Source organism: Anolis carolinensis, chromosome 3, assembly GCF_035594765.1.
Source record: "Anolis carolinensis isolate JA03-04 chromosome 3, rAnoCar3.1.pri, whole genome shotgun sequence".
NCBI lineage: Eukaryota > Metazoa > Chordata > Lepidosauria > Squamata > Dactyloidae > Anolis > Anolis carolinensis.
The window spans coordinates 27,243,632-27,266,425 of record NC_085843.1 but is presented as its reverse complement, the minus strand read 5'-3'; the positions used below and the strand labels follow the sequence as shown (position 1 = coordinate 27,266,425).

The following is a 22,794-nucleotide window of genomic DNA, read 5'->3' as shown; positions in this document are numbered from 1 at the left end:
ATGAGAATACAGTCTGTACTCTCACTGACCTGCAAGGAGAATGTAGATAGCTGCTGCATGACATTGAAAATGAGTCATGCTCATGCTGAAGTGCGTGTCCTTCCAGCACCAGCTGTCAGGGTTTCCCAAGTCAGCAATTATTTTAGACTCCTCAGAAAAATCCAGCTGTACTCAGCAAGGGTCATAGCAAATGCTGGGATGGTGAAGCCAGGAAGCACCCCGACACAGGGAGAGCCTTCACGCAGGCAGTGGCCCTGCAAAGTTCTTTGGATGGCCAGCTGTTCCCACTGTTGTCATTTCAATAAATTGGATTGGATGAGGAAGTCATCGGGGTTCAAGAGAACAACACTCAGGCAGATGGTGAAGGGATAGAGGGAAAGGGGTGGGGGAAGCTGAGTTTCAAACTGACTTATTTGAACAATAAAACTTTGCCTTGTCTTAATTAATACCAAAAGCTAAACTTGAAATTTAGAATCTAGATAGCCATTCTTGATGGTGAACTTCATTTTGTGAGGTGTTGTTTTTCTTGGAGCAGAGCAGGGAAAATCAGTGGTAGTTGTATAATATAGCCATTTTCAAGTACTGAATTACTTGTTATTTTGGAGACTATACTCTTTTGTCCCTTAATGGTATTTGCATTTCATCGCCATTTATGAGTTTGGTAGATTATCATCTGCATTTCAGATCTCAAATTAGTGTTGGTGTTCTTCCTTTAACTTTGTAACTGTTCTGAGAGCCTATTCTTCAAGTTGGTTCACCTTTTCTTCTTTTTGTTTTTCCTACAGGGAAGCTTGCTTCTCCCCCATCAGTCCAGAGACATGTCCACTTGTACAGTCCTTCCTCTGCCCCACCAGAGCATTCCTTCTGGATGGACATGTGCAGCTAAAGACAGGTCTGCAGACCCAGGAACGCCACCTTTTCCTCTTCACAGATATCCTCGTGGTTGCCAAGCCCAAGTAAGTCCTCCTGGGTACCTAACACTCTCCAGGGGCTAGCATTTTTATCTTACTTTGTATGATAATGTTTGTGAGATGTTTTCCAATCCGCTAACAAAGTTTCTTCTCTTTTAAAAAAAAGATTTTTACCACAGGGCGCCTCAAGGAAAAGGATTAAATATTCAACATAAGAGAACTCAACCACTTTTCATTGTATTAGGAAGGTGTGGCTATGACTAGAGGAGGCTGCATTGTTCTGCTAGTTGGTCTTAGGCAATGCGAGGTAGGGAGAAAGGAGAGGTTATTGAAGAATTCTCAAGCCAAAGTCAGGAGGACCAGCAAAAAAGTAAATTGGGGCAAACTGGGATTGGTCCACCCCCAAAAGTTGAAGAGCAACCATTGCCATTATTGATAGGATGCATTGTGGAAATAAGAGGAATGTGCCCGAGAAGATAGTTCTACAGTGATCTACAGAAGAAAGATGGAATGGAATGAAGTTCCACACAAAGTAAATATGTATTGGAACAAGGTGAAAAGTATTAGTTGAAAAGACACCTGGCGGAATAGCCCCACAATGTTGAAGCAAAAGCTATTATTTCTTCCTTTCACTAAAAATCGTGCCAAACGGGTTGTTGTGGAATCTTAAAGAAGCCCCTTTATTTAATGTCCTTAAAGTGTTGTTTCCACATTCAAAAAGTCTTCTTCATATATAGCCATAATTTGTTTGCCCGAAGTAAACATTTTCAAAGCGTTGGAAATGTTATTCATTTATAACATTGGATTAGAGTAGACCTAACTGTAGTTAAGATATTGTGAGACTGCCATGAGATATTGGATGTCCGATTATTGATCAGGTTAAAGGATTGTCTTGTCATTTCCAGTATTTGACCAGCAAGATACTTCTAGGAAGCTCACAAACTGAGCATGAGGTGATCATTTTTCAAATTACCGTGGAAAGATCATATTTACATTCCCTTTCCCAACTAATAGCATAATTGCCTTTCAAACAGAAGGATGTATGGCAATAAGTACAAGATGAGATGTTGAGCTCATCCAGTCTGCCATTCCCTCTCCCCACCCTTAGCTGATAGAGGAGGCTTCATTAGGACCCTTTTTCCTTCGTAGTTTCTCCTTCATGCATAATCACATATGAAAGAACCCTCAGGGCTTTCCTGGAGTTACAAGCTCTGCATGCGGTTGGCATGCGAGAGCTCCAGCTTGTAAGTTTGATTTAATTGTGAACGGTCGAGTGAATAATCCAAGCTCAGCGTCAAGCTTGATTGAACACAAATGGCACATCCAGACTCCTTGGTGTTATCACCTTCTGTTCAGGAGCATCTTCAAGACGCTTTCCGTTAATGTAGAATCATGGCGACAGCAAAAAAATATGGGTATGATTACAAAACAGTGCATATCCAGAAATCTTTTCACGGGACAAAGTTGATACAAACCTCCATTTCATTTTCTTATATTTTTCCTGAGGAAGAACCTGCTTATGCATTTCTTTATTCCATCCTACGCCAGTTATGGAACACAATGGATGAAACCCAAGATTGTGAGCAGCAGCTGAAACAGTGTGGAATATAACTGATTTAACAGTCCTTTTTTATAATTTACTCCCAGTTCTTGGACTGTATTTGTCCTTTTCTTCAGTGTGATATGTGTTTCATTCTCAAGAATGTAACTAGATCTGAAATGAAGCTGGAGTGTGATGTGATTGCTGATATTACCAAGGTATTTTCATTTCTGTTAAGCAGAGTAAAACAGTGGCTGATAGTTTCCTTATGCATTGCCTATTTCAAATATGGAGGAACATCATTTGTCTGATTGATTTTATGTAGGCCAAGTTGGAGCTGCCTACAGGTTGAATTGGAACCATGATCTTTAGGGAAGGGCCATCATAGAAAAAAATGCTCCAAACACATTTTCATTTTTCTTTCAGCTTCCACTCTATACAGATCACTCCATTACAGGACCCTTTTCCCAACCCTTCACATGCTTTGCCACATCTGCCCCACACACTTTACTGCTGTTTTCTTATATTTATTGCAGCAGCTGAGGAATTAGGAACATATTTTGCTAAAGCACGGATGGATAGCGTGCCACCTTCAAAATATTGAACAGAAAGTCCTGTCATCTTTTACCATTATTGCAGACTAACAACATCTGGACCTTTACATGATTCCTATTCTAAAACCGAGCAAACTTAGCTTTTTTAGATGACTGTAGAAAGGGATAATAGCTAAAAGAACTAAAAAGAAGATGACAGCAACCTAGGGGTAGACAGCAGAGCTGTGGCTGCTCATGATGCGTTGGATAAAAGCATCTGAAAATACCTCTGGGAGCCTCAATAAAAATACACTATATAGGAAGTGAGTCACATTGATTCAAATCACAATAATTAAATTAAATTACAAATTTATTTCACATTATGATTGGTTATAAAACAAAGAGATATGATTAATCATCTCCAATATAAACTGTATTTTTATTCAGATTTTATTTGAAGCTGACTCTTACTAAATAGTCATCTGTACTATGTCGATTTTGCAAACAACTTGTATATTGGGTTGACAATACATTATTTTGAATTCTCTTTAGTCAGAATTGAAGTGAATTGTTCAAATAATTTAATTGATCAATGGTTTGTCAGCTTGGCATTTTGAAGGGCAGAACTTTAAGATTGCCAATGTTGGGGTAGACCAACCTAACACATCAAAATTATAACTGCTTAAAGTGAAGTTTAATAATAATAACAACAACAACAACAACAACAACTTTATTTATATCCTGCCCCATCTCCCTAAAGGGACTCGTGGCAGCTTACAGGCAACAATAGTGCAATGCAGAACATATAAAATACAACAAAAATTAGCCAGAATCAATAAACAGCACCAATATAACATAAAATAAAAGGATTAACATAAAACACATCATAAACCTAAACCGGCCCTAGTCCCTTCAGGGAGAGAAGTGCGGGTTATAAATTAAAAAATTATTATTATTGCTATTATTAATCAAAATGAAATAACCAAGTTTTTCTTGGTGCACTAGTGAAGTGAGAACCAATATGTTTCCTCTGCTACAATGTAGATTTCAAAAGGATGTTAAACCAAAGTCTGCCAAGAAAAATAAACATTTTGAAGAGTATAAAGCCTTATATAAGATGAAAAAAAACCTTATATTAAGAGAACAATAAAAGAAAGGTTGTACAGTATTACAAAAAGAACATAATTAAGAGAGCATGGTTTTTCAAATGGTGCTTTCAACATTATCCAGAGTTATAATAGAAATAAAATAGAAGAATATCAGTGCATAATGATCTTTGTGGTGTGGGGTAATATATGTAGGCTGGGGTAATGACAATCCTCTTTATGGAGCTCCATCCCATATGATATATACAGTGGTTCCCAACCTTTTTTTGACCAGGGACCACTTGACCAGGGACCACTTTGATCAGGACCACTCTCCAACGTTAGTACTAAATTAGCTTTTGGTCAACTTTAGATTGGTTATTTGGGGTGCTGATTCAGAAAATTGCATTTGATAGATCACATCAGCTCTAGTTTCTGATACAGAACATAAGCCATCCAGTAGTCGCCATCTACTCGCCCACAGAAAACCATATTTAATCATCTATAGCTGATGTGCGAAGGTGGAACAGTTCTGAGAACACATATTATTTTTCTATATTCAGTGACAATTATTGGGCACATTCATATCTCCCTCTCTTCAGTAAGTACAACAGTACTGTGGAGTTGGTTTCACTGAATGAAAGTAACTGGTCCATTTTCATGTTAGAGTGTGGTCTTAATCTTAATCTTCCGGATCCTGATGTAGCGCTATAACCTTTAGACTATATCATCCTGAAAAGAAAGGTGGGGGGGGGGCAATTGTTGTTTTGCTTTCTTTATCAAGGAAGTGTTCTGAAGGATAGAAATGCTCGGACATATTTTGTGACCATTATACATTGCCCTATTACAGATTTTAGCATTTTTGTATGGATGATGGTTCATATGGATATGAATTTGAGTATATTTCTATATGGACTGTATTATTAATAAGAGCAATCAATATTTTACAAATTCTCTCACTGTATTAATGGGATAGGAGATGCATCTTGCAAAATTCTTTTAAGTTGAACATAGAAGCGGTGTCCCTTGTGGACACTGGCAGCAACATGTGTTAGATCAGAATTTTCTATAAAAATATTTCCAGTGCAAATGCTTCTGTTCTTCAGAGTTGTCATTTTAAGAGTTGCATTTCTGTCTGATTCAAATGCTGCCAGACATCTCCCTCTTCACTTCTCTGTCTGTCTGTCTCCTGCAGCTTTTAGATGCCTATTAAGGTTCCTTTTTTTAGACTGACCCACTTTTACACAAGACTTTCCAGACTTAGGCAGTAATCCACTTATCAGGTGAGAACTCTCCAACAGCCCTGCCCAAGAAGACAAAGCTTTTTTAAAAGCAAAATAACATGGAAGGCCAAGGAAGGGAGAGCCACTTTCTATCTCTGCCAAGTAGCAACATGGAGGGTATATCTTTAGGCCAGGGCTTTCCTGTACCTTTAAGCATGCAAAGGTAAATCTTCTGGTTAAGAGGGGATTGACTCATGCATGCTCTGACCTCCCTCTTCATCTTGGCCTTTGTGGAAGAATACCCAGAATGACATTAGCACAAATATACGAATTAACTAAAAAAATTAAAATATATCCTAGAAGTGAGGCTGGAGATCTCACTGGAAGCCAAGATAGCTGAACTAGGGCTGTTATACTTTGAACATATCATGAGATGACATGTCTCTTTGGAAGGACAATAAAGTGCGGTAAAGTGGCATGCTGTAGGGAAAGAGGAAGATCGCATTACAGATGGATTAAAGACACCACAGCTCTGAGTTTGCAATATCTGAGCAGGGCTGTTAATAACCAGGACTTTAGAGATCTTTCATTCATAAAGTTGTTCTAAGTTGAAGTTGACTTGATGGTTAAAAAACAGCACAACAATTTAATTAGCTAACTTATATATGGTAATTACATCTCTAAACATTTCTTGGTGTGTGATTTTTGAGTTTATCTCAGCTTGTAACACAAGGAATTAGAATGGTTTCTCATTTTTAATTATTTGTATTTCCCCGCTTGGGATACATAGTGATTCTTCAGTCGCAACATATATATAACCTATAACCTGCATGGAGTCCTAATTCGAACTTGTGCTATGCCCATTCCATTGCAGCAGTAAAATGAAAGATTGGCAAAGTTAATGCAGTAGCCAGTATACTATCTATATTAGCCAAATTGTGATACAGTCATTATGTCAGTGGTTCTCAACCTGTGGGTCCCCAGATGTTTTGGCCTTCAACTCCCAGAAATCCTAACAGCTGGTAAACTGGCTGGGATTTCTGGGAGTTGTAGGCCAAAATACCTGGGGACCCTCAGGTTGAGAACCACTGCATTAGGTTCTCCTGCATCACATTTTTTTCCTGAGAATTTTTCCTGGTTATCACTTGTGTATTTGAGTGTTCTACCATAAACAGGAAGGAGATAGGTTTATGAAGACAGAAATAAGATTGATGGAAAGCATAATTACGCATTTTTCCAGCAAACCCCAGTAGAATTAGGTATGCTTTGATACAACAACAGTGTAAGAATAGAACATATTCTCTCATTCATTTCAGATGGGAATCATGCAGGAGAAACTTCCCTGTGAATTGTGTTTGGAAACAGTGTTTACAACTGTGTATATTTGGGTTGGTGCCAGTTCCTCTGTGGCACAGCATCCAGTCAAGAGCTGTTAATGGATTCAGTGCTAAAAGCTTTGTGGGTAGGAGGAATCAAAACATCCTAAATGTAGGTCAGTTCTCTGAAATCCATAAGGGTCAATTGCTTCCTCATTTGAGACCAACATAACTGGATTTTGCCTGTGTTCTGTTTGTGTTGTGTTTGAGATTAAACCTGAAGAAGGAGTCTTACACTATTACCATCTCCAAAGGCATGTCAGCATCATCATTTGGGATTCTAGATGATACAAGACTGGGAGTGAGATCAGAGGTTTGCATTCTCAAATCTCAAATTCCTAGAATCTCCTAACTAGCATATGCATTTTCCTTTTTTATTTGCTATCTTCTTTCTAGATGCACAGCATTTGGTGACAGTTCATTTTGCCTAGAGAATGTGGTCTGGTCCAGCAGACACAGATTTTTGAAGCGGACAGTCCATCTGTTAGTTTAGGATTTTTGCCTCCAGGCCTGCAGCAGTCACAACTGTTGTTTGAAGCAATGGCAGAGCTAATTGTTGAATAGAATTTAGTTGGTAGAAGTTGTGCTCATTTTGTATGTATTTCTAAGCTTTGATTGTCAGTGTTGTATAATAGATTTCTTTCATTGACAGATCACAGTTGCATTTTAAACTAAAGAGCCAGGCACGCCTTTCTGAAATGTGGACTGCATCTTGCCTGGAAGAAGTCTGTGAGGGCAGCACTAGCCTGGAAAGATCTTTCGTTTTAGGATGGCCCACAACCAACTGCGTTGCCAGTTTCAGGTATGAGAATGGTGACTTTCATTCCCCTGTTATTGTATTAATGTATGTGTATCAAGATTGAAGAGTGACTTTGGGTACAAAATATATCTCACAAATCAAGGAGTACTCTTGTTTTAATTCAAAAAGGAGATTGATTTACATCTTTCTTGACAAAGATCAAATGGATACGGAGTTGTGAGAAAGATACGGGGTTGTGAGAGGTATACTGTATTTTCCACCAATATGATGATTCTATCTTGGTGGAAAATATATTCATGTGAGTTGTAGCAATTGGTGGGTGGACTTTTATTTATGTTTTTGGGGGCTTATTTTGCCAGTTCCCCTACCTACATAAACAATGAACCTTCACTTGAAAACAGCTATGGTTTTCAAAATCAAACAGGAAATCGATTAGAAGGCTGCAGGCGCATAGAGAGAATAATGGAATATTGACTGTCCCATCTTACATTTTTGGCAGCACTCTAAAATCACCAGAGTCCTGAATATTGAACTGATGAGGGGGTTTTTTTGGAAATTCTTCCAAAAACTGAGCAACTTCAGAGGGACCAAGGGCTGTTTCCCCCTCAAGTGCCCACCTGGTGGGCTGCACTGCATATTTTGACATTCCACAAATGCCTAGGGACATTTCTCCACCAGCATTACAGAATGAAGGCTGTCTGCCAATCGTCTGAGTTGCTCCTGCAGAATTCTGGGAAATGCAGTTCAGGTCAGAGCCATTGAAATTCTCAGCTAGAGAGCTCCTCGGCTTCCCTAAACTACATTTCCCAGACAGAAGAGCCATAAAAAGGGTTTTAGAATTCTTGAGCAGGTTTATAAGAAGATCACAATTCTTAAGTTATGCTTCTTTTAGAACAAGGAAAATTAAGCATCGTGAAATAATAGAAACACATTGGCAAACAGTAAAACTTATTTATGATTTGCCTTCTCAATTTTGTGTAGCAAAGTTTGTATGTAAAATTTTGGAATGTCCAGACCCATCTTTGGAGACCCTTTGACCCCCCCCCATATATATGTGTGTGTGTGTGTGTGTGTGTGTGTGTGTGTGTATGTATGTATGTTTGAGTCCCATTTTCCATCAATCCAATCCATCATAGCAGAAGGTTCCCCACTTTGGGTCTAATCTGCAATCCATGACCAACTTGTTTGAGTAGAAACTCACTGAGCTCACAGCTTTGGGACACATAGGTTATGCTTAAATTAAAGAGATTCATGACATTATTTGAACTTAAAAAGCATGTTTCAATAGGTTATCTTTCTTGACTATGAAATCATCTGACATTATAAATATGTAATGCCCTCTGTCAAAGGGAATTTTGGATTTTGTGTAAACTGAGACGTGCACACAGGGAGGTAAAGAGAAATTTATAAAGAAATTTACAAGAGTATATAATTACACAAGAGTCAAGTAAGTGAAAAGATTAAAAGAAAGTCCAAATATTTGTGAAGTACATGCTGTGGAAATGGCTTACATTTTCTTGAGTATCCTCTTTGAATCCATGGGAGCCTTTGAAACTCTCTGTGAGAGATGTGGAGATACAGGGGCAAAAGAAATGAATTGATGAATGTCTTGCTAAGGTCATGGTCATTGGTGACATTTGTTAGCTGCCCTCGACCTGCCACTTGTTTTCTTAACTAGCTCTTGATGTGAAGGGGTGGCTGCCAGTTCCTAATGAATTCAGTGCTAACACTTAACCTTTAGTCAGTCAATGTGTTACTGAAGCTTTGAAGTCTATTTCCATTGCTGACTGCTTTGTCTAGCTAGCATGGTTTTTCCTTAGTTCAGACTGTTCCTCTTTGGCTTTGCATGCAGTTTATTCATTCATTCAATCATTTGTATCTTACCCTTCTGTGCAAATGGCCTAAAGGTCACTCACAAAATTTTAACAATGACAATGTTTTTGGGTGGTGATGGTGGTTTTTTAAGTTTCATCCAGCCAAACAAGGAGCCTTATTAGGAAAAGTCAGTCATAATGAAATATTATTTGGTGACAGGTGAAAGACATCAAAGAATGGAGGGTGGGAACAAGTGCTGGGCTTCTGCTAATGAAAACAACAGAAACTGTGCCTTCCTCTCCTGTACAATCCCAGAAGCAACTCTAGATAGGCTGGAAAGCCCTATGGAGTTGTTTTTGGATAACATTGGGAATTTCTGTGAGGATGTGGGGGAGGGGTTCCAAAGTTCCCCGAAGTGGAATTTTGGATTCAAGCCAAAGTGTTTCATTATATATGTGCAGTCATTGAAAAGGCATTTATCTTGTCCCGTTCAATCACTCCTTGATTACATAGTGAACTCTCTTTTTTGATTTTAAGAAATAGGAAGATGACAGGGAAGTTGGTGATCCCTAACTCATCCTGTCTCCATTTTAGGCTTTAAAATTAATCACTGATCTGCTCAGAAGCATGTTGATAACTAATGCAGCTGTTTTGCATATTCATTCTAAAACATCTGACATTTGCGAAGGTATTTCATACTTAGCTCCATGTAGTGCCTACTTCAGTATATAACTAAGGCGAGTGTTCCTATGATGTGATCTATTCAGAAACAACTACTACTGACACACCTTCCTCAGCTAGCCAAGTCCACTCCTGACCACAGTCTTCTTTTGATCAACAAGATATACATCCAAGACCAGCAGTATTCCCAGATTGCGAATCCGTCCAATAGAGGTTAATCCTTCCCCCATAGTATGTCTTCTTCCTGACCAGAAGACAATTAATTAGGTTTGATCGATACCATTCCTGCTTCCAGGCATTAGTTCAGAACATCAACAACTTCCTTAATGTTAGGAGAAAAGGGGAAAAAAGAGTTGAATGTTGTCTTCGTATTGCTGACAAGACATTTCAGCTCATGGATGATACTTCTCACTAGTTTCTTGCTGATACTAAACATCTGGGAGAATATTGATCCTTGTGAAATATCACAAGCGAATGGTCTATGCTTCAAACAGGAGTTCCTAAACTCTCATCTTCTGGAACTGACTCTTAAGGGGAACAGAATCATCATGAAATTATTTCTTCTAGTCTTAGTCATAGCTACTAGGCAGTCTAGATGGACACTGTGGTCAATAGTGTGAAATACCAATACAAGTCCAAAGAGGAATGTACTCCCCTGTCCAGTTGCTGCAAAATGTACTGAATGACATTGATTTACTGATTGATTTATCTGTTGCCGCTCAGCCTACTAAGACCTCCAAGGTGATATAAACAAATAAAAACATCTGAAGCCTTAAACATGCAAATAAGATGTTTTAAAACAGACTAAAACAGCTTTTTCAAAAGAACATGAAATCACAGATACTTAGAACAATCAGCACAATCATAAATTTTAAGTACCAAAGCCCATGCAAAATAACACATTTATTGGTGCCCACCAAAAACTCAAAAAGAATGGATTCAGTCCAAGTTCCCTGGGGGGGGGGGGGGGGGGGGGGGTTCACATTTGGTTGGTGCTGTAGAGAAAGCTCTGCCATGATTACATACCTTCTACCGTAGTTGTGTATGCAACAGGACTTCCACTGAGGATTCTACTAACATTTTAGACAGGTTCATATGGGAAGAAGCCTTCTTTGCATTGTATAGTCTCTAGGAATGCAGTCACCATTCACCTTTCTTACAAAGCTTCCTTTGGCTGCTTTCCAGCATGGGAAGGATTCTGAATTTGTACGGTTCGCTTTATGCTATGAGAGGATCTTGTGCACATCTTCAAGCCGTAATACAAAGTGTTATATGATATCAAGACAAGCAGGTCAAACATCCAACCCTTTGATCTACTATAACCTTGTCAGAATAGATACAAATTCATCCTCAACGTGTCCAATGAAATTGTCACAGTGAACTGTGAGTTAGCTGAGCCAATGGCTAGGGTGACCTCATTCAGCTGAAGCCTCAATATTACAGCAAACTACTATAGAGGTTTCATAAACTAAATCCTTTATTTACCTTGATCTTTTTTCCTCATTTATTTATTTATCGTGTCAGAAGCGAACTGAGCATACAGTTGTAATGCATTTAATAACTTGGCATTATACTAAATGTCCTATGACCAGTAGCTGGCCACTTGGAGTGCCCCTGGTATTGCTCCATATTTGGACTTGCTTTTAATCTTTTCACTTACTTGACTCCATTGTGCATGTGGCAGGGCTCAGACTGAATTGTAATAGGTGATCGGTGGTCTGTGGTTTGCTCTTCTCCTCATTGCATTCTTGGGATGAAATGAGGAACAAATCACCATGAATGAATTAAGCTGTGAACCAGCCTGACTATAGGAGCCAACTGTTCATTCCAATGACTTTTTCCTCTTTTCCATCAGTTTTTAATCTCCTACAGAACCAACTAAATGTGATTTGAACATCTCCAAAATAGGATTATTCAAAAAGTGTAGAAATGAATTATTGGAAACAATTTGAACCAGGAGATTGAAAGTATAAGCCTGTAGTTCCAGCGATGTCTGAAACCAGAGAAATGGCAACAAGCTGCCCAGTTGGCCATTTCTTAATGAGTTACTGTGGATAGGTGATAGCAAGAATCAAAGAGAATATGTATGACTTTAGTGAGAGATGATACAAGGTTATCCAGAGGTTCAAAGTGTAGGAATGAAATGGTAAAAAGAAAAAAAATGATAAAATAAATGATAATAATAAAAATAATGAAATAAAATGATGGAGCAGAAGAAAGTAGTTTACCATCCCTCTATAGAATAAAAAGCCTCAAGATCAGCAAGGTCTCTAGAAAATAACAATGCGGTTTCTAAAGCGCCCCAAAAAGTGCTTGTGCCACTTTGTCCAAGATGGTCTGTAGATGTATGTGTTTGATAAGTGTCTTGCTTCTCTCTAGCCAGGTGAAACATTGCCCAAAGATTCCTTACATAGTAGTGTTGTATTGTTCTAATATGCATTTTAAAATGGGTTTTTAATTATTTCAGTTCCGTGGAGCAGAAAGAGAAGTGGTTGACTTCCCTTCAAAGGTATGTCTGTACTGAGATATTATCAATGACAGACAATAATAAAGTTTGGTCTGATTCCTGTAATCTGTTTAGTCAAAGTATAGGTTATTTCAAATCCTGAAAAATTGAAATAATTAATTTCTGTAACTCAGATTTAGAGAGAATGACAGGTAACTTGAGTATCTGAATGAACTAGAACTGTAGAGCTAGAAGAAACTTACGTAGTCCAGATCCTGCTGATCGGGAAATGTTAAACTAAAGCATCATTAACTTATGACTATGCAATCTCAGTTTTTTTAAAAAAAAAAAACTCCAATGAAAGAGAGCCACCATCTTTGAAGTATCTTTACAGAATAAGTTTTTATTTACGTAGAAGACTCAAAATTGAACAAGTGCCCACCAACCTAACATTGTGGGATAGTAAACATGCAACAGGGGCAATGAGGATCTCAAAATTCAGGCAGATTTTTATAAAGATGTCTTTTAAAATAAGGCACTTTACTTACAGATAAATATTTGTTACCTTTTCTTGCGTATGGTAAATCAACAGAATATTTTTCCCATGATACTCTATTTTGTGAATGTACTTAAAAAATTATTCCATTCTGCTTGCTTTTATAGTCGAATAAAGGAAGAGAAAGCAAAAGAGTACCCCAAGAGCATTCCCTTGAAGATTATTGCAAAGGATGTTGGAAACTGCGCATATGTAAGTGTTCATAAACCAACATTTGAGGAGTATATTAAGTGGAACAGTTCTTTTTGTTCTTTGGCAAACTGCTGTGAAAAGTCATTCAAGTATTGCATGATGTGCAATATTTCTTGAGTATAAAATGCCAACATCTGTTTTTGAGGCACATAAGCCTCTAAAGGAGAATTCTTCTTGGTGTTTTAGGCACTTTGGACATAACACTAAACTGTGTTTCAGTATTACACAAATAAGCCTCTGGCTTGTATACACACACCTTCTTTGTCATTGCCTTTTTCCTGCTTTGAAAATTAAGTAGACTGTTTCATGTTTGCACTCAAGATGTGTCTTGAGTGCACATGATCAGTAAGACTTGATAAAGGAACTGAAGAGCCAAATTATTATTAGAATAGAGTCTATGGTTATTGTCTTTCTGCAAGCTAGCCCATGTGAAGCAGGACATTATTGGGGGTGATTGGGATGGAACTTCAAGATTGTGATACATTCTAGTTCTGGATATTAAGACTTGTTCATTTTTGCTGGTCTGATCTATGAGGCAGATCTATAGATTTGTTGTTGTCCAGCTGTAAAGGTACAAATTGCTTTGTTTGCCATACATTTGATTTTCCCCCCCTCCTGAATGGACTAAACCTATTACATTTAGTTCAGTTAGTAAGTCCTTGGACTAATTAATTTGATTCACTAAGTCTGCTCTAGATGAAACTACCAGTTGGATTTAGCTTTTGAGTCTTCATTTGGGACTTTTATACCATCTGTAAAAACCATCACATATGGATCTGTGAGCTTTCAAATAAGAGACAATCCCCCATTATTGCAGGACTGCATCTGAATAATTCTGCATGGGTTTCAAAAACCATTTGAGTAGCCTTATAAGAGAGAATAATGAGTCTCCAAACCACTTTCTCCATTCATTTTGAGAAATAATGCTATTTAAAACAGAAATTTCTAGTTCTACTATTCTGCTGCCAACAGTCTGTGGTCAGTCCTAGTATACATTTAAAATCTATACAAATTGAATGTTTGACTTTCATCTGACTTGATAACCATGACTCATAGAGCTTGGAAAACAGCCTTTCTTTGGATGCTGCATAACAGCATACTGAGTGGAAGATCAGGGAGTTGTGGACCAAAAGGCTTACACTTTGAAGCTCTGTAATAACCACTGGTAGATTTCTAAACAAAGAATAGTAGCATTGGTCTAAAATATGAACCAATCTCAGTTTGAGAGCTACATATCAGCTTGAGAGGTACATTTGTAATCATATATGAATATAAAATATGCAGCAGTTTAGAGCCTTGCTAACTGAATCATGGGAGCTACCAGGAGTTGTTACCTTTGAAGCAATATGTAGTAATGCCAGAAATAATATTGCTAAGGCAGTACAATGGCAGATAGAACCTTCCTAAAAACCTAAATGCTTTCTATGAAGCTTTTCTCCTTTTTCAGCTGAGGCTCTCGTGGAATTATTTCATTTTATACAAGAGGTAGAGTTAGCAAAGGAGGAGGCATATGCAGAACAAATGATTTTATTATATTATAGCCGAAGGCAAGCCTTATGCAAATGTGCTGACCTACTACTGGGTGCCAGATGTCACTACTTTGGGGAAATGTTAATTTTTTATGTTTTGTTTATGTTATGATCATTCCGCTATGACCTCAGGCAAAAATAGACTACACTTGTACTCATTCGGTTCACTTTTCTTGGCAGTGTGCAATTTTCAGTGGCTCAGACAAGTATGTTTGAGGTATTTGTAGAGAACAAATTGGAATCAGGGTTCTATCACCTGGAAGCTATATGATTAATTTGTTTAATTGTTACGATTGGACAGTATGATATAACTGGAGTAAAACACAGAAGTTGTAATTTTAAGGAAGTAGACATAGTCTACAAATGTTTATGCTACCAACTTTATTCTCTTAGTTTGTAAAATGTACAAAATTTCTTTGGAGACTGGTAATCCAGACTAACATCGCTATGTTTTGAATTTCTTTCATGGAGTAATGTATAAACTTGTAATGGTTTCTAAGATGTTTGTCAACAGGACAGCATTTATTTGTTGTCCCCCAAGAAATATGCTTTTAGAGTTGGGGTCCTTTTGGAGGTTGGAGCAATTTTTCTTTCGCTGTTGTTTTTAAAATCAATGTAAAAGAAACATACTGTTTTGTGTGAACTGTCCCTTAAAGTAACATGAATGCATATTATTAGCTTTTTAAAATAATGTTCCAAACTCTGGTAGGATGTCACAATAATAGATTTGCAGTGTCATGTGGAAGCTTAGCACAAAACTGGATTAGAAGTGAATCTATTTCTCATGTTACTGTAGTCCATAGTATGATATCAAGTAAAAATTAGGCACATATTAGATTACATCCAAATATTACTGAGATTTTTGACCTCATTGCTCTTGTAATTCCAAATTTCATGCAGAATAATGTTGTTTTTTTGCTTCTTTTCTCCACAAATAGTCAAAAACTCTAACTGTAACCAACATGGATTCAGCAAATGATGTGATCCTCATGGCTCTCCAGCAACTTGGAATTAATGTGAGAGTTTAGATTTAAATTTTTTTAAAATGTTATTTTAGCATCTAGTAATATGTCTGCTGATGTAATATATAATCCAGTGGCTGGCAGAAAGCTATAGTATTCAGCAAGCTGGGCCAGCAAATACATTCACTGAAAGGGGAAAATGAGTGGTGGAAAATAATCAGAAAATGAGAAAATGATGGAGAAATGAGTTTATCCCTTTACTTTTTTGTCCTTAAAAGCAGGAGTGAGATATGTGGGCCATCAGGTGTTATTAGACTTAAACTGCTTTTAGTTCCAGCCCATTATCATGCATTAAGGGAGCTGTAGTTCAGTAACTACTAGAGTGAGGCTAGAAAGAATATCAATTTTTAAAAATCAAATTTCCTGTTGAAAGACGTTTTTTCAGTGTTTGAGTATCCAATGGAATAGAAATAAAATCTAAACTGGGAACATCCCACAGATCACCTTTTCCTCTTTATTCCAGTATCCTTTGAGTACATAGTCCTATTTTGTCCCCAGAATCTGTAAGGTTCCATATGTGGCAGTAATAAAATTCAGGCCTGTTAATAATAATAATGACCCTATATATTTAAGTCTCATCAAGATCTCACATGATATTCTTTATCTTGCAAATGTATAGAACACCTGCAAAAGACTGTGCTGGTCTATGTATGGCAAAGTGGATGAAAGTAGTGTAAAATTTCAGATGGTTTTAATTTGCAAATTAACTGTAACAATGAAGCGTGATTTAATTATATTGGCATGCTGTTCTTAAAGATGTGGGATTATTATTTTTTTTGAAGGGCTGTGAAAAGGACTATCAGTTATGGGCGAACTCTGGGAAAGAAGGTGCCCCATATCCCCTTATTGGTAAGTTTCTGGAACATATGCTATCACATACGTTGTTTCATTCATTTTCTTGTCAAGGATGCAGGCAACATGAAACAACCACAACACAAACACACAAAACGGTACTGTATTACTTGTTTTATACTTTTCCTTGAAAACTCATTTGAAGAAAAAGATTTTATAGCTATGACAGAAAGACAATGGACTCAGAATTTTACAGGGAAGGAAGATCTGTAGTAGAGACAAGGCCGGGGTCATCACCTCTCCTTTTGCCGTGCTCTTCAGACTAGATTTACAGTCAAGAATATTCTCTTGATTGAATGTACTCAGAGCTTTGAAAAATTACGTTTTGGTAGTCCAGCTTCCAGAATCCCCAAGCCATAAGGGCCACTACCCTTTGAGCAAAGGTTTTGACTGTGATTGTTTATTTTATTTATTGTTTAGTTTAACTGAATTGTTTTGTCTTGTTTTAACGATGTGTTTTTACTTTACCAAGTTATTGTATATTGTATGTTGTTTTGCACTCATTGGAAACCGCCCTGTGTCCCTTCGGGGTGATAGAGCGGTATACAAATAAAGTTGTTGTTGTTGTTGTTGTTATTATTATTATTATTATTATTATTATTATTATTATTATTATGTCATAGTCCAAACTCTGTAGTTTTCATTTCAGGTACATCATTTCTTTGTTCCTTCTTGACTCCTCCTTCTTTATTTATCTATTATTTGTTTTTTATGTCATCCACATCAGAGATTTTGGTTTATCTGTACTTAAAACATGGTGTAAAACTTGAATACGGCAAGTTAGATTTTGAAAGATTCAACAAGATAATGGTAACTTATGTTTGGATACTGCAATAAGGAAACAATTGAGTATTTGGTGTGTGTAACCACTTCCACAGGCAGGAAGAGCCAATGCGTGGGCAGTCTCTCAGCATGCAGAAACATATTTACTTGCTCCTAATTAAGCCAGGATTTTCTGAAGCCCTAGTTTATGCCTCTAAATTTATTTCTACCTTACTAGTGCACTGGGCATTATTGTAGAAAACTGATGATTTTCTTCCCTGCTCTCCCTTGATATTTGAATGTTCTGCATATGATCTCTCTCCTTTACTTGTTCATAATTTTTTTTCTTGAAAACAGATGCAAACACTAGATTTTTTACTTTCAGAGGAATTTTTTCTCTTGCAAATGCAGATCCTCTTCTTCTAACTGTAATAATACAAGATGCTAACGTGATGCTACTCTGAATAATTTTCTTAGGAGCTTAATGCTAAAGGCTGTTTTTCCACCTTTGTTTGTTCTGTAGTAGAAGTTACACAGATGCACATTAGAAAGCATAGCCTTTTATTGTTTTTTCTTCATTCTCTGACTACTTGTTATGCCCACAAGCAGATTTAAATTTCAGATTTCATTGCTGTCAAGTGAAGTTTACAAACGTAATTATCTACAAAATGTTATGGAGCTGTACTGTAAACCATTTGAGTTCAAGGTGGAATATCTTTATAAATGTCTCCTTCTCCTTTCGTCGTCACAAGTTGTGATTGGGGCTGGTACATATTCGTTGTGACTAAAAGTACACTTGTCACTGAAATGTTAAAATACTACTGCAGGTTAAGCCAAATGTTCATGCAGCCCAGACCTTGTCTTTGCCACATGGAAGTTCTCAAGCAATCCCACGCCCATTCCTTTTTGCTTGTCTACTTCCTCTCCATATGGAAGTTCCATTTTAGAAACCATGACTAATTCAATAATTAAATAGCATGTGTTGATGAATTAAATAAGAGCTAATGTTCCCCTTTAGATTTTAAAAGATCGAGAAATATCTTTTAATATACCAACTAATGATTAAGGTAATGACCAGCTTCACCTCAGACAATGAATTTTCCAAAACTCTGAAACACTACATTTTGGATTACAACTTTCAAAAATGTCCATCCATGGTGACATGTTCAGGCTGAGACTCCCATTTGCCATTTTGTAGACTTCAACTTGAGTACTTTTAAATATTATGGAGAAGATACAAAGATGAGGAATAGTTTTAGAACACATTCAGAGAGAGGGTTGATTAAGATTTACAAGTAGAGCTCTGTTGGACTGCAGAAGATTGTCACAATTGCTTGTTTTTACATATGTCTCCCACCTTTTCTTCATGGAGCTCAAAAGCGCATATATCGCAGTCCCAATTTCTATCAAATAACACAATGGTGAATATGTTATATTGAGAAAGAATAATTGGTTCAGGAATACCCACTCACATGCATAACCGAGGAAATAATTGTATCTTGGTCAACCCCCCTGTTTAAGGACCTCCATTGGCTGCCCTTAACTTTCTGGGCCTAATTCAAGGTGCAGGTTATCACCTACAAAGCCCTAAACGGTTTGGGACCCACCTACCTTCATGACCACATTTCCCCCTACAAACCTGTGCGATCTCTTTGTTTGTTGGGGGAGGCCCTTCTCTCGCTTCCACTTTCGTCACAAGCATGGCTTGTGGGGACGAAGGAGAGGGCCTTCTCCATGGTACCCCCCCCCCCCCCAGCTCTGGAACTCACTCCCCAGGGAGATTAGGCAAGCACCCACCCTGTTAGTTTTTAGGAAAAGCCTAAAAACTTGGCTCTTCCAACAGGCCTTTGGAGAAGAAATATTCGCCCCCAAGACAGGTCCCGTTCCAGTGTTTATTACTATATTCAATGCACCTTATTCTATTCCTTCAGCTGGAACTAACGCCAACGTCTACCTCATCCCAAGTCTCCTATCAACTATAGCACTTTGGTCACCTACCTCGTTTTCTGGTTTACAATATACACTTTAATACACTTTGGCCCAGTTCGCTTTTATGAACTTTGCTCAGATTTTTAAATTGTGTATTTGACATCATTGCTATTTTACTATGTTTGACATGTATAATTGTATTTTTGATGTGTTTTTATTTTCTAATGATTGTAATTACCTGGGCATGGCCCCATGTGGGCCGCCCCTGGTCCCTTCGGGGAGATGGAGACGGGATATAAACATAAAGTTATTATTATGATTATTATTCCAAGTCACAGACCAATCCTAGACTAACTACTGCACCATGCTAGCTCTCAAAAGTGGGATTTTTCTTATTGTTCCCCTTCCACCCTTTCCTGGAAAATTTCAGACTGACCCCAGGTATAAGTTGAAAGCATCTTGGTACCTGGTTGAGCTTAATTTGAATCACCCTTAAGCGCTTGAATTTCATGGCCACATGGCAACTTGAAAACAGGTCTCCCCAATTCCGGTTCTGTATTCAGTGCTTCTCAGGCTGTCTGATGTGGGAGACCTCAAGCCATTCCCCTACTGTGATAAGGACAAATACCATAAGTGTAACCAGTGCCCAGGCCTGTAGCGAGGGGGTGGTTTTAGGGGTTCAAATCCCCCCCCTGAAATTTTTCAGGTTATAAAAAAAATCTGGTTTACTCATGAATTTTAACTTGTTAGCCAAATCCCCATGCTAAGTCTATGAGATGCAAAACATTAAGAGTCCCTCCAGGAACTATCTCAAGCAGATATTGACAGGTTTGTAGCGGGGAGGGGTGCGTGCTAGGGGTTCAGCCCCCCCCCCCCAATTTTCAAAACCCCTCCCGAAATTTTTTTTTGGCTACGGCCCTGCCAGTGCCTATAACTATTTCTTCTTGTTGTTGTTGAAACTGGCTGAGAACTGTAATACAACTTTGATACTACTGTGTTACTATCAAGTCCATGTCCCTTGTATATTTGCTGCCTTACTGGATGGTGATTACAGCTTATTCTGACAAGTAGTCTGTCCATGTAGTTGTCTCCTTGTCATAGGTTAACATCATAGCACAGCCACACTTTTATGCCATATTTTCTTGTCTGCTTGGTATACATTACCTGTCCAGAAAGGTAGCCAGTATTTCAGGTGGCTTGCATCACTCTTGCTTCTGTTTTGACAAACTTCCAAGTATCTTGTGAGTGCTCAAGATGCAATAAGTTGGTTAGGATAACTTTTGTTACAGTTCTTTTGTCCAAAAAAACATAACAACTTGAGACATTCTTTAAAATGTTTGCAGTGACATGCCATAGAATGCCTCCTTTCTCAATTAGTTTTTGTAGGAATTCTGTAACAGAACGAGTCTCTGGGGTATTAAAATATTCCATCTACTGAAATGAGAGTTAATATGCTTGGCATTTTATAGGGTTATATAAAGGTTCTGTCTATTAAGTTTCTGAAATTGGACAAGAAGGTATGCAGGGAAGTGAAAGAATTGGTTTAAATCTTTAATGGTAGTTTTAGAAAGTGAGGAACACAAACCATTGCATCTTATAAGAAGGAGTGTGAAAATGAAAGTATCCTTTAAGTCAAGTGAGTACATTATATTTATGCAAGTGTATGAGCACATTTTCATGGAATAATATCATTGCGACATCCCTGCTAGGTCTTTTTTTTGTTGCCTAGCCTCTACTTTTTATAAATCAAACTGTCTTCCTCTTTCTCTGAGCAGGACATGAGTATCCGTTTGGAATCAAAATGAGCCACATTCGTGACACTTTGCCGCAGATGCAGGGATCAAAGGACAGTGTTTGCCCTCTGGACCTTCAGGGGGCCTTCCTGATGGAACAGCTGCCCCGCGAGCTTCAGTGCCAGTTCATCCTCAAGCCAAGTCGCCTGGCCACCGGCCAGGAGCTGAATGGTGAGTCTTTCCGCTCAGAGAAGCCTCATTCAGAGAGTGGAGTTTTTTCCGCAGACTGGCTCTTGTGTTGTAATAAATCATCGTATTCTAATGATCCTGCAAAAAAGGCACAAGATCATACTAGATAAGAGGTTTTCTAATGATGTTTTGTGATAGGAATATGCTTAAATGCTTCCTAAAATAATTAAAATCAAAGTTTGTGTAATACAAAACAAAGCCAGTAAGGAAATAACCTCATTATTTTCATTATCCACTCTGTACTTTTGAATTACTAGGATTTTGTTTTTGTTTTTCTGTTCAAAGCAATCTTGGTTCACAAAGCCCTCTCCTCTGCAGGACTCTAGTGATACCTAGGTTTATATAAGCAAGTATTCTCAAGGTGTATTTACATGTCTTTTCTGTATCCTTGTAATGTATTTATGTGTCATTGATTCATATATCTAGTCTCCTTTTTGAAGGTCTAGGAATAACAATACTTAAAATGGAAAAAAGGTGTAAAAGGAGGATTCTGGTGTATTAGACCTGTGCTCTGTAAAATGGGTTTTCAAAGGTTCTGGTGATAGATGAGTTTGATTATTGCATCACAAATTGCCCCTCAATTCCTGGGCATTGAAGAGTTGTTCTGGCAGCTTTCTAGGATGTATACATTATTCACATGTCAATTCCTCTGCTTGTGGCATCTAAGACCCTAATTGTCCCTTAGAACTTGCTTGTATAAGTACATTGCCCAAGATAGAAAATACCAGACCTTGGAAAAGTTATATTTACTGGCTCTGTAGTTCCTAGAATCATCCAACTAGCATGACCACTGCAGGATTTTGGAAGCAGCTGCCTGAAAATGTGAGTTTTCTAAATTCTGAGAAACCTTGCATTACTTGATTGCTGAATTGCCTTGTGAAATCTAGATGTGCCCACAGTGACCCCTGAAGCTTTCCAAATGTGGCTTGGAGATTACTTAATAGTCTGGTCGCTTTGTGCTGCTTCCTTTCTATGCTTGCTGTAGCGCTTTTAGGAACAGAGTCTTGTTTTTGTTTTCCAGTGTTGTCAGATTTTGATTGCATTATAAACCCATGTAGCTTAACAAGCACAGCTGTGCTGGACACCAAGGATGTCCTGCTGCACAGCCCACCTTTTCCCCCAGCCTTCAGTTCTTGCTGCACTTTTTCCTATTTCTTAAGCAGTTTTGCAAAGGGAATAGAGATTCCTGTTCTCTTGCCCATTCTAGTAATCAAAATGCCACATATTGAGCAGTGTGTTCTACTCAAAATGGAACTATGTCGATCAGAATGTAGCCTCTCTTAAGATACCTTTCAATTTCTCTTCTATAGTGGTGACTCTGTTCTTACCTTACACATCTGAATCTCATACATGTTCCTCTGATCCTCTAGTATCCTTGCTGCATCCACATTCAACTCCTTCTTAGTCATAGTAATGCCATTCCCCTTTATAGCTTATCTTTTCCATCTGTTCCACACAGGCATTTCCTGCCATCTACTTGGAAAACGTAGTCCCTCTTCCATCATTTATCAGTAGCACGTTGTCTATATTTGTACATCTACAAACCATCCCCTTGTGGGTACTCTTTTCTACAAGAGGAAGCAGTGCTTGGAATGCACTG

At 38.0% G+C, this 22,794-nt stretch overlaps 1 protein-coding gene and 1 long non-coding RNA gene across 6 annotated transcripts in view; one reads left to right on the top strand and one right to left on the bottom strand.

Moving 5' to 3' along the window:
- The window catches only part of arhgap20 (Rho GTPase activating protein 20), a 111,383-nt gene that overhangs the window by 69,578 nt on the left and 19,011 nt on the right, over positions 1-22,794 (top strand). For all 5 annotated transcript variants that reach the window (XM_008107965.2, XM_008107964.2, XM_008107966.3 and 2 more), the window contains exons 3-9: positions 786-956; positions 7,321-7,470; positions 12,392-12,433; positions 13,034-13,118; positions 15,586-15,663; positions 16,452-16,518; positions 20,988-21,176. In XM_008107965.2, coding sequence (XP_008106172.1) covers positions 786-956; positions 7,321-7,470; positions 12,392-12,433; positions 13,034-13,118; positions 15,586-15,663; positions 16,452-16,518; positions 20,988-21,176 — 782 coding nt within the window. The remainder of the gene's footprint in view (positions 1-785; positions 957-7,320; positions 7,471-12,391; positions 12,434-13,033; positions 13,119-15,585; positions 15,664-16,451; positions 16,519-20,987; positions 21,177-22,794) is intronic.
- LOC134297363 (uncharacterized) lies at positions 20,939-22,744 on the bottom strand. The gene is made up of 2 exons (XR_010004070.1): positions 22,523-22,744; positions 20,939-21,272 (listed from the first exon to the last, which is right to left on the bottom strand). It is a non-coding gene; the product is annotated as an uncharacterized LOC134297363 (long non-coding RNA).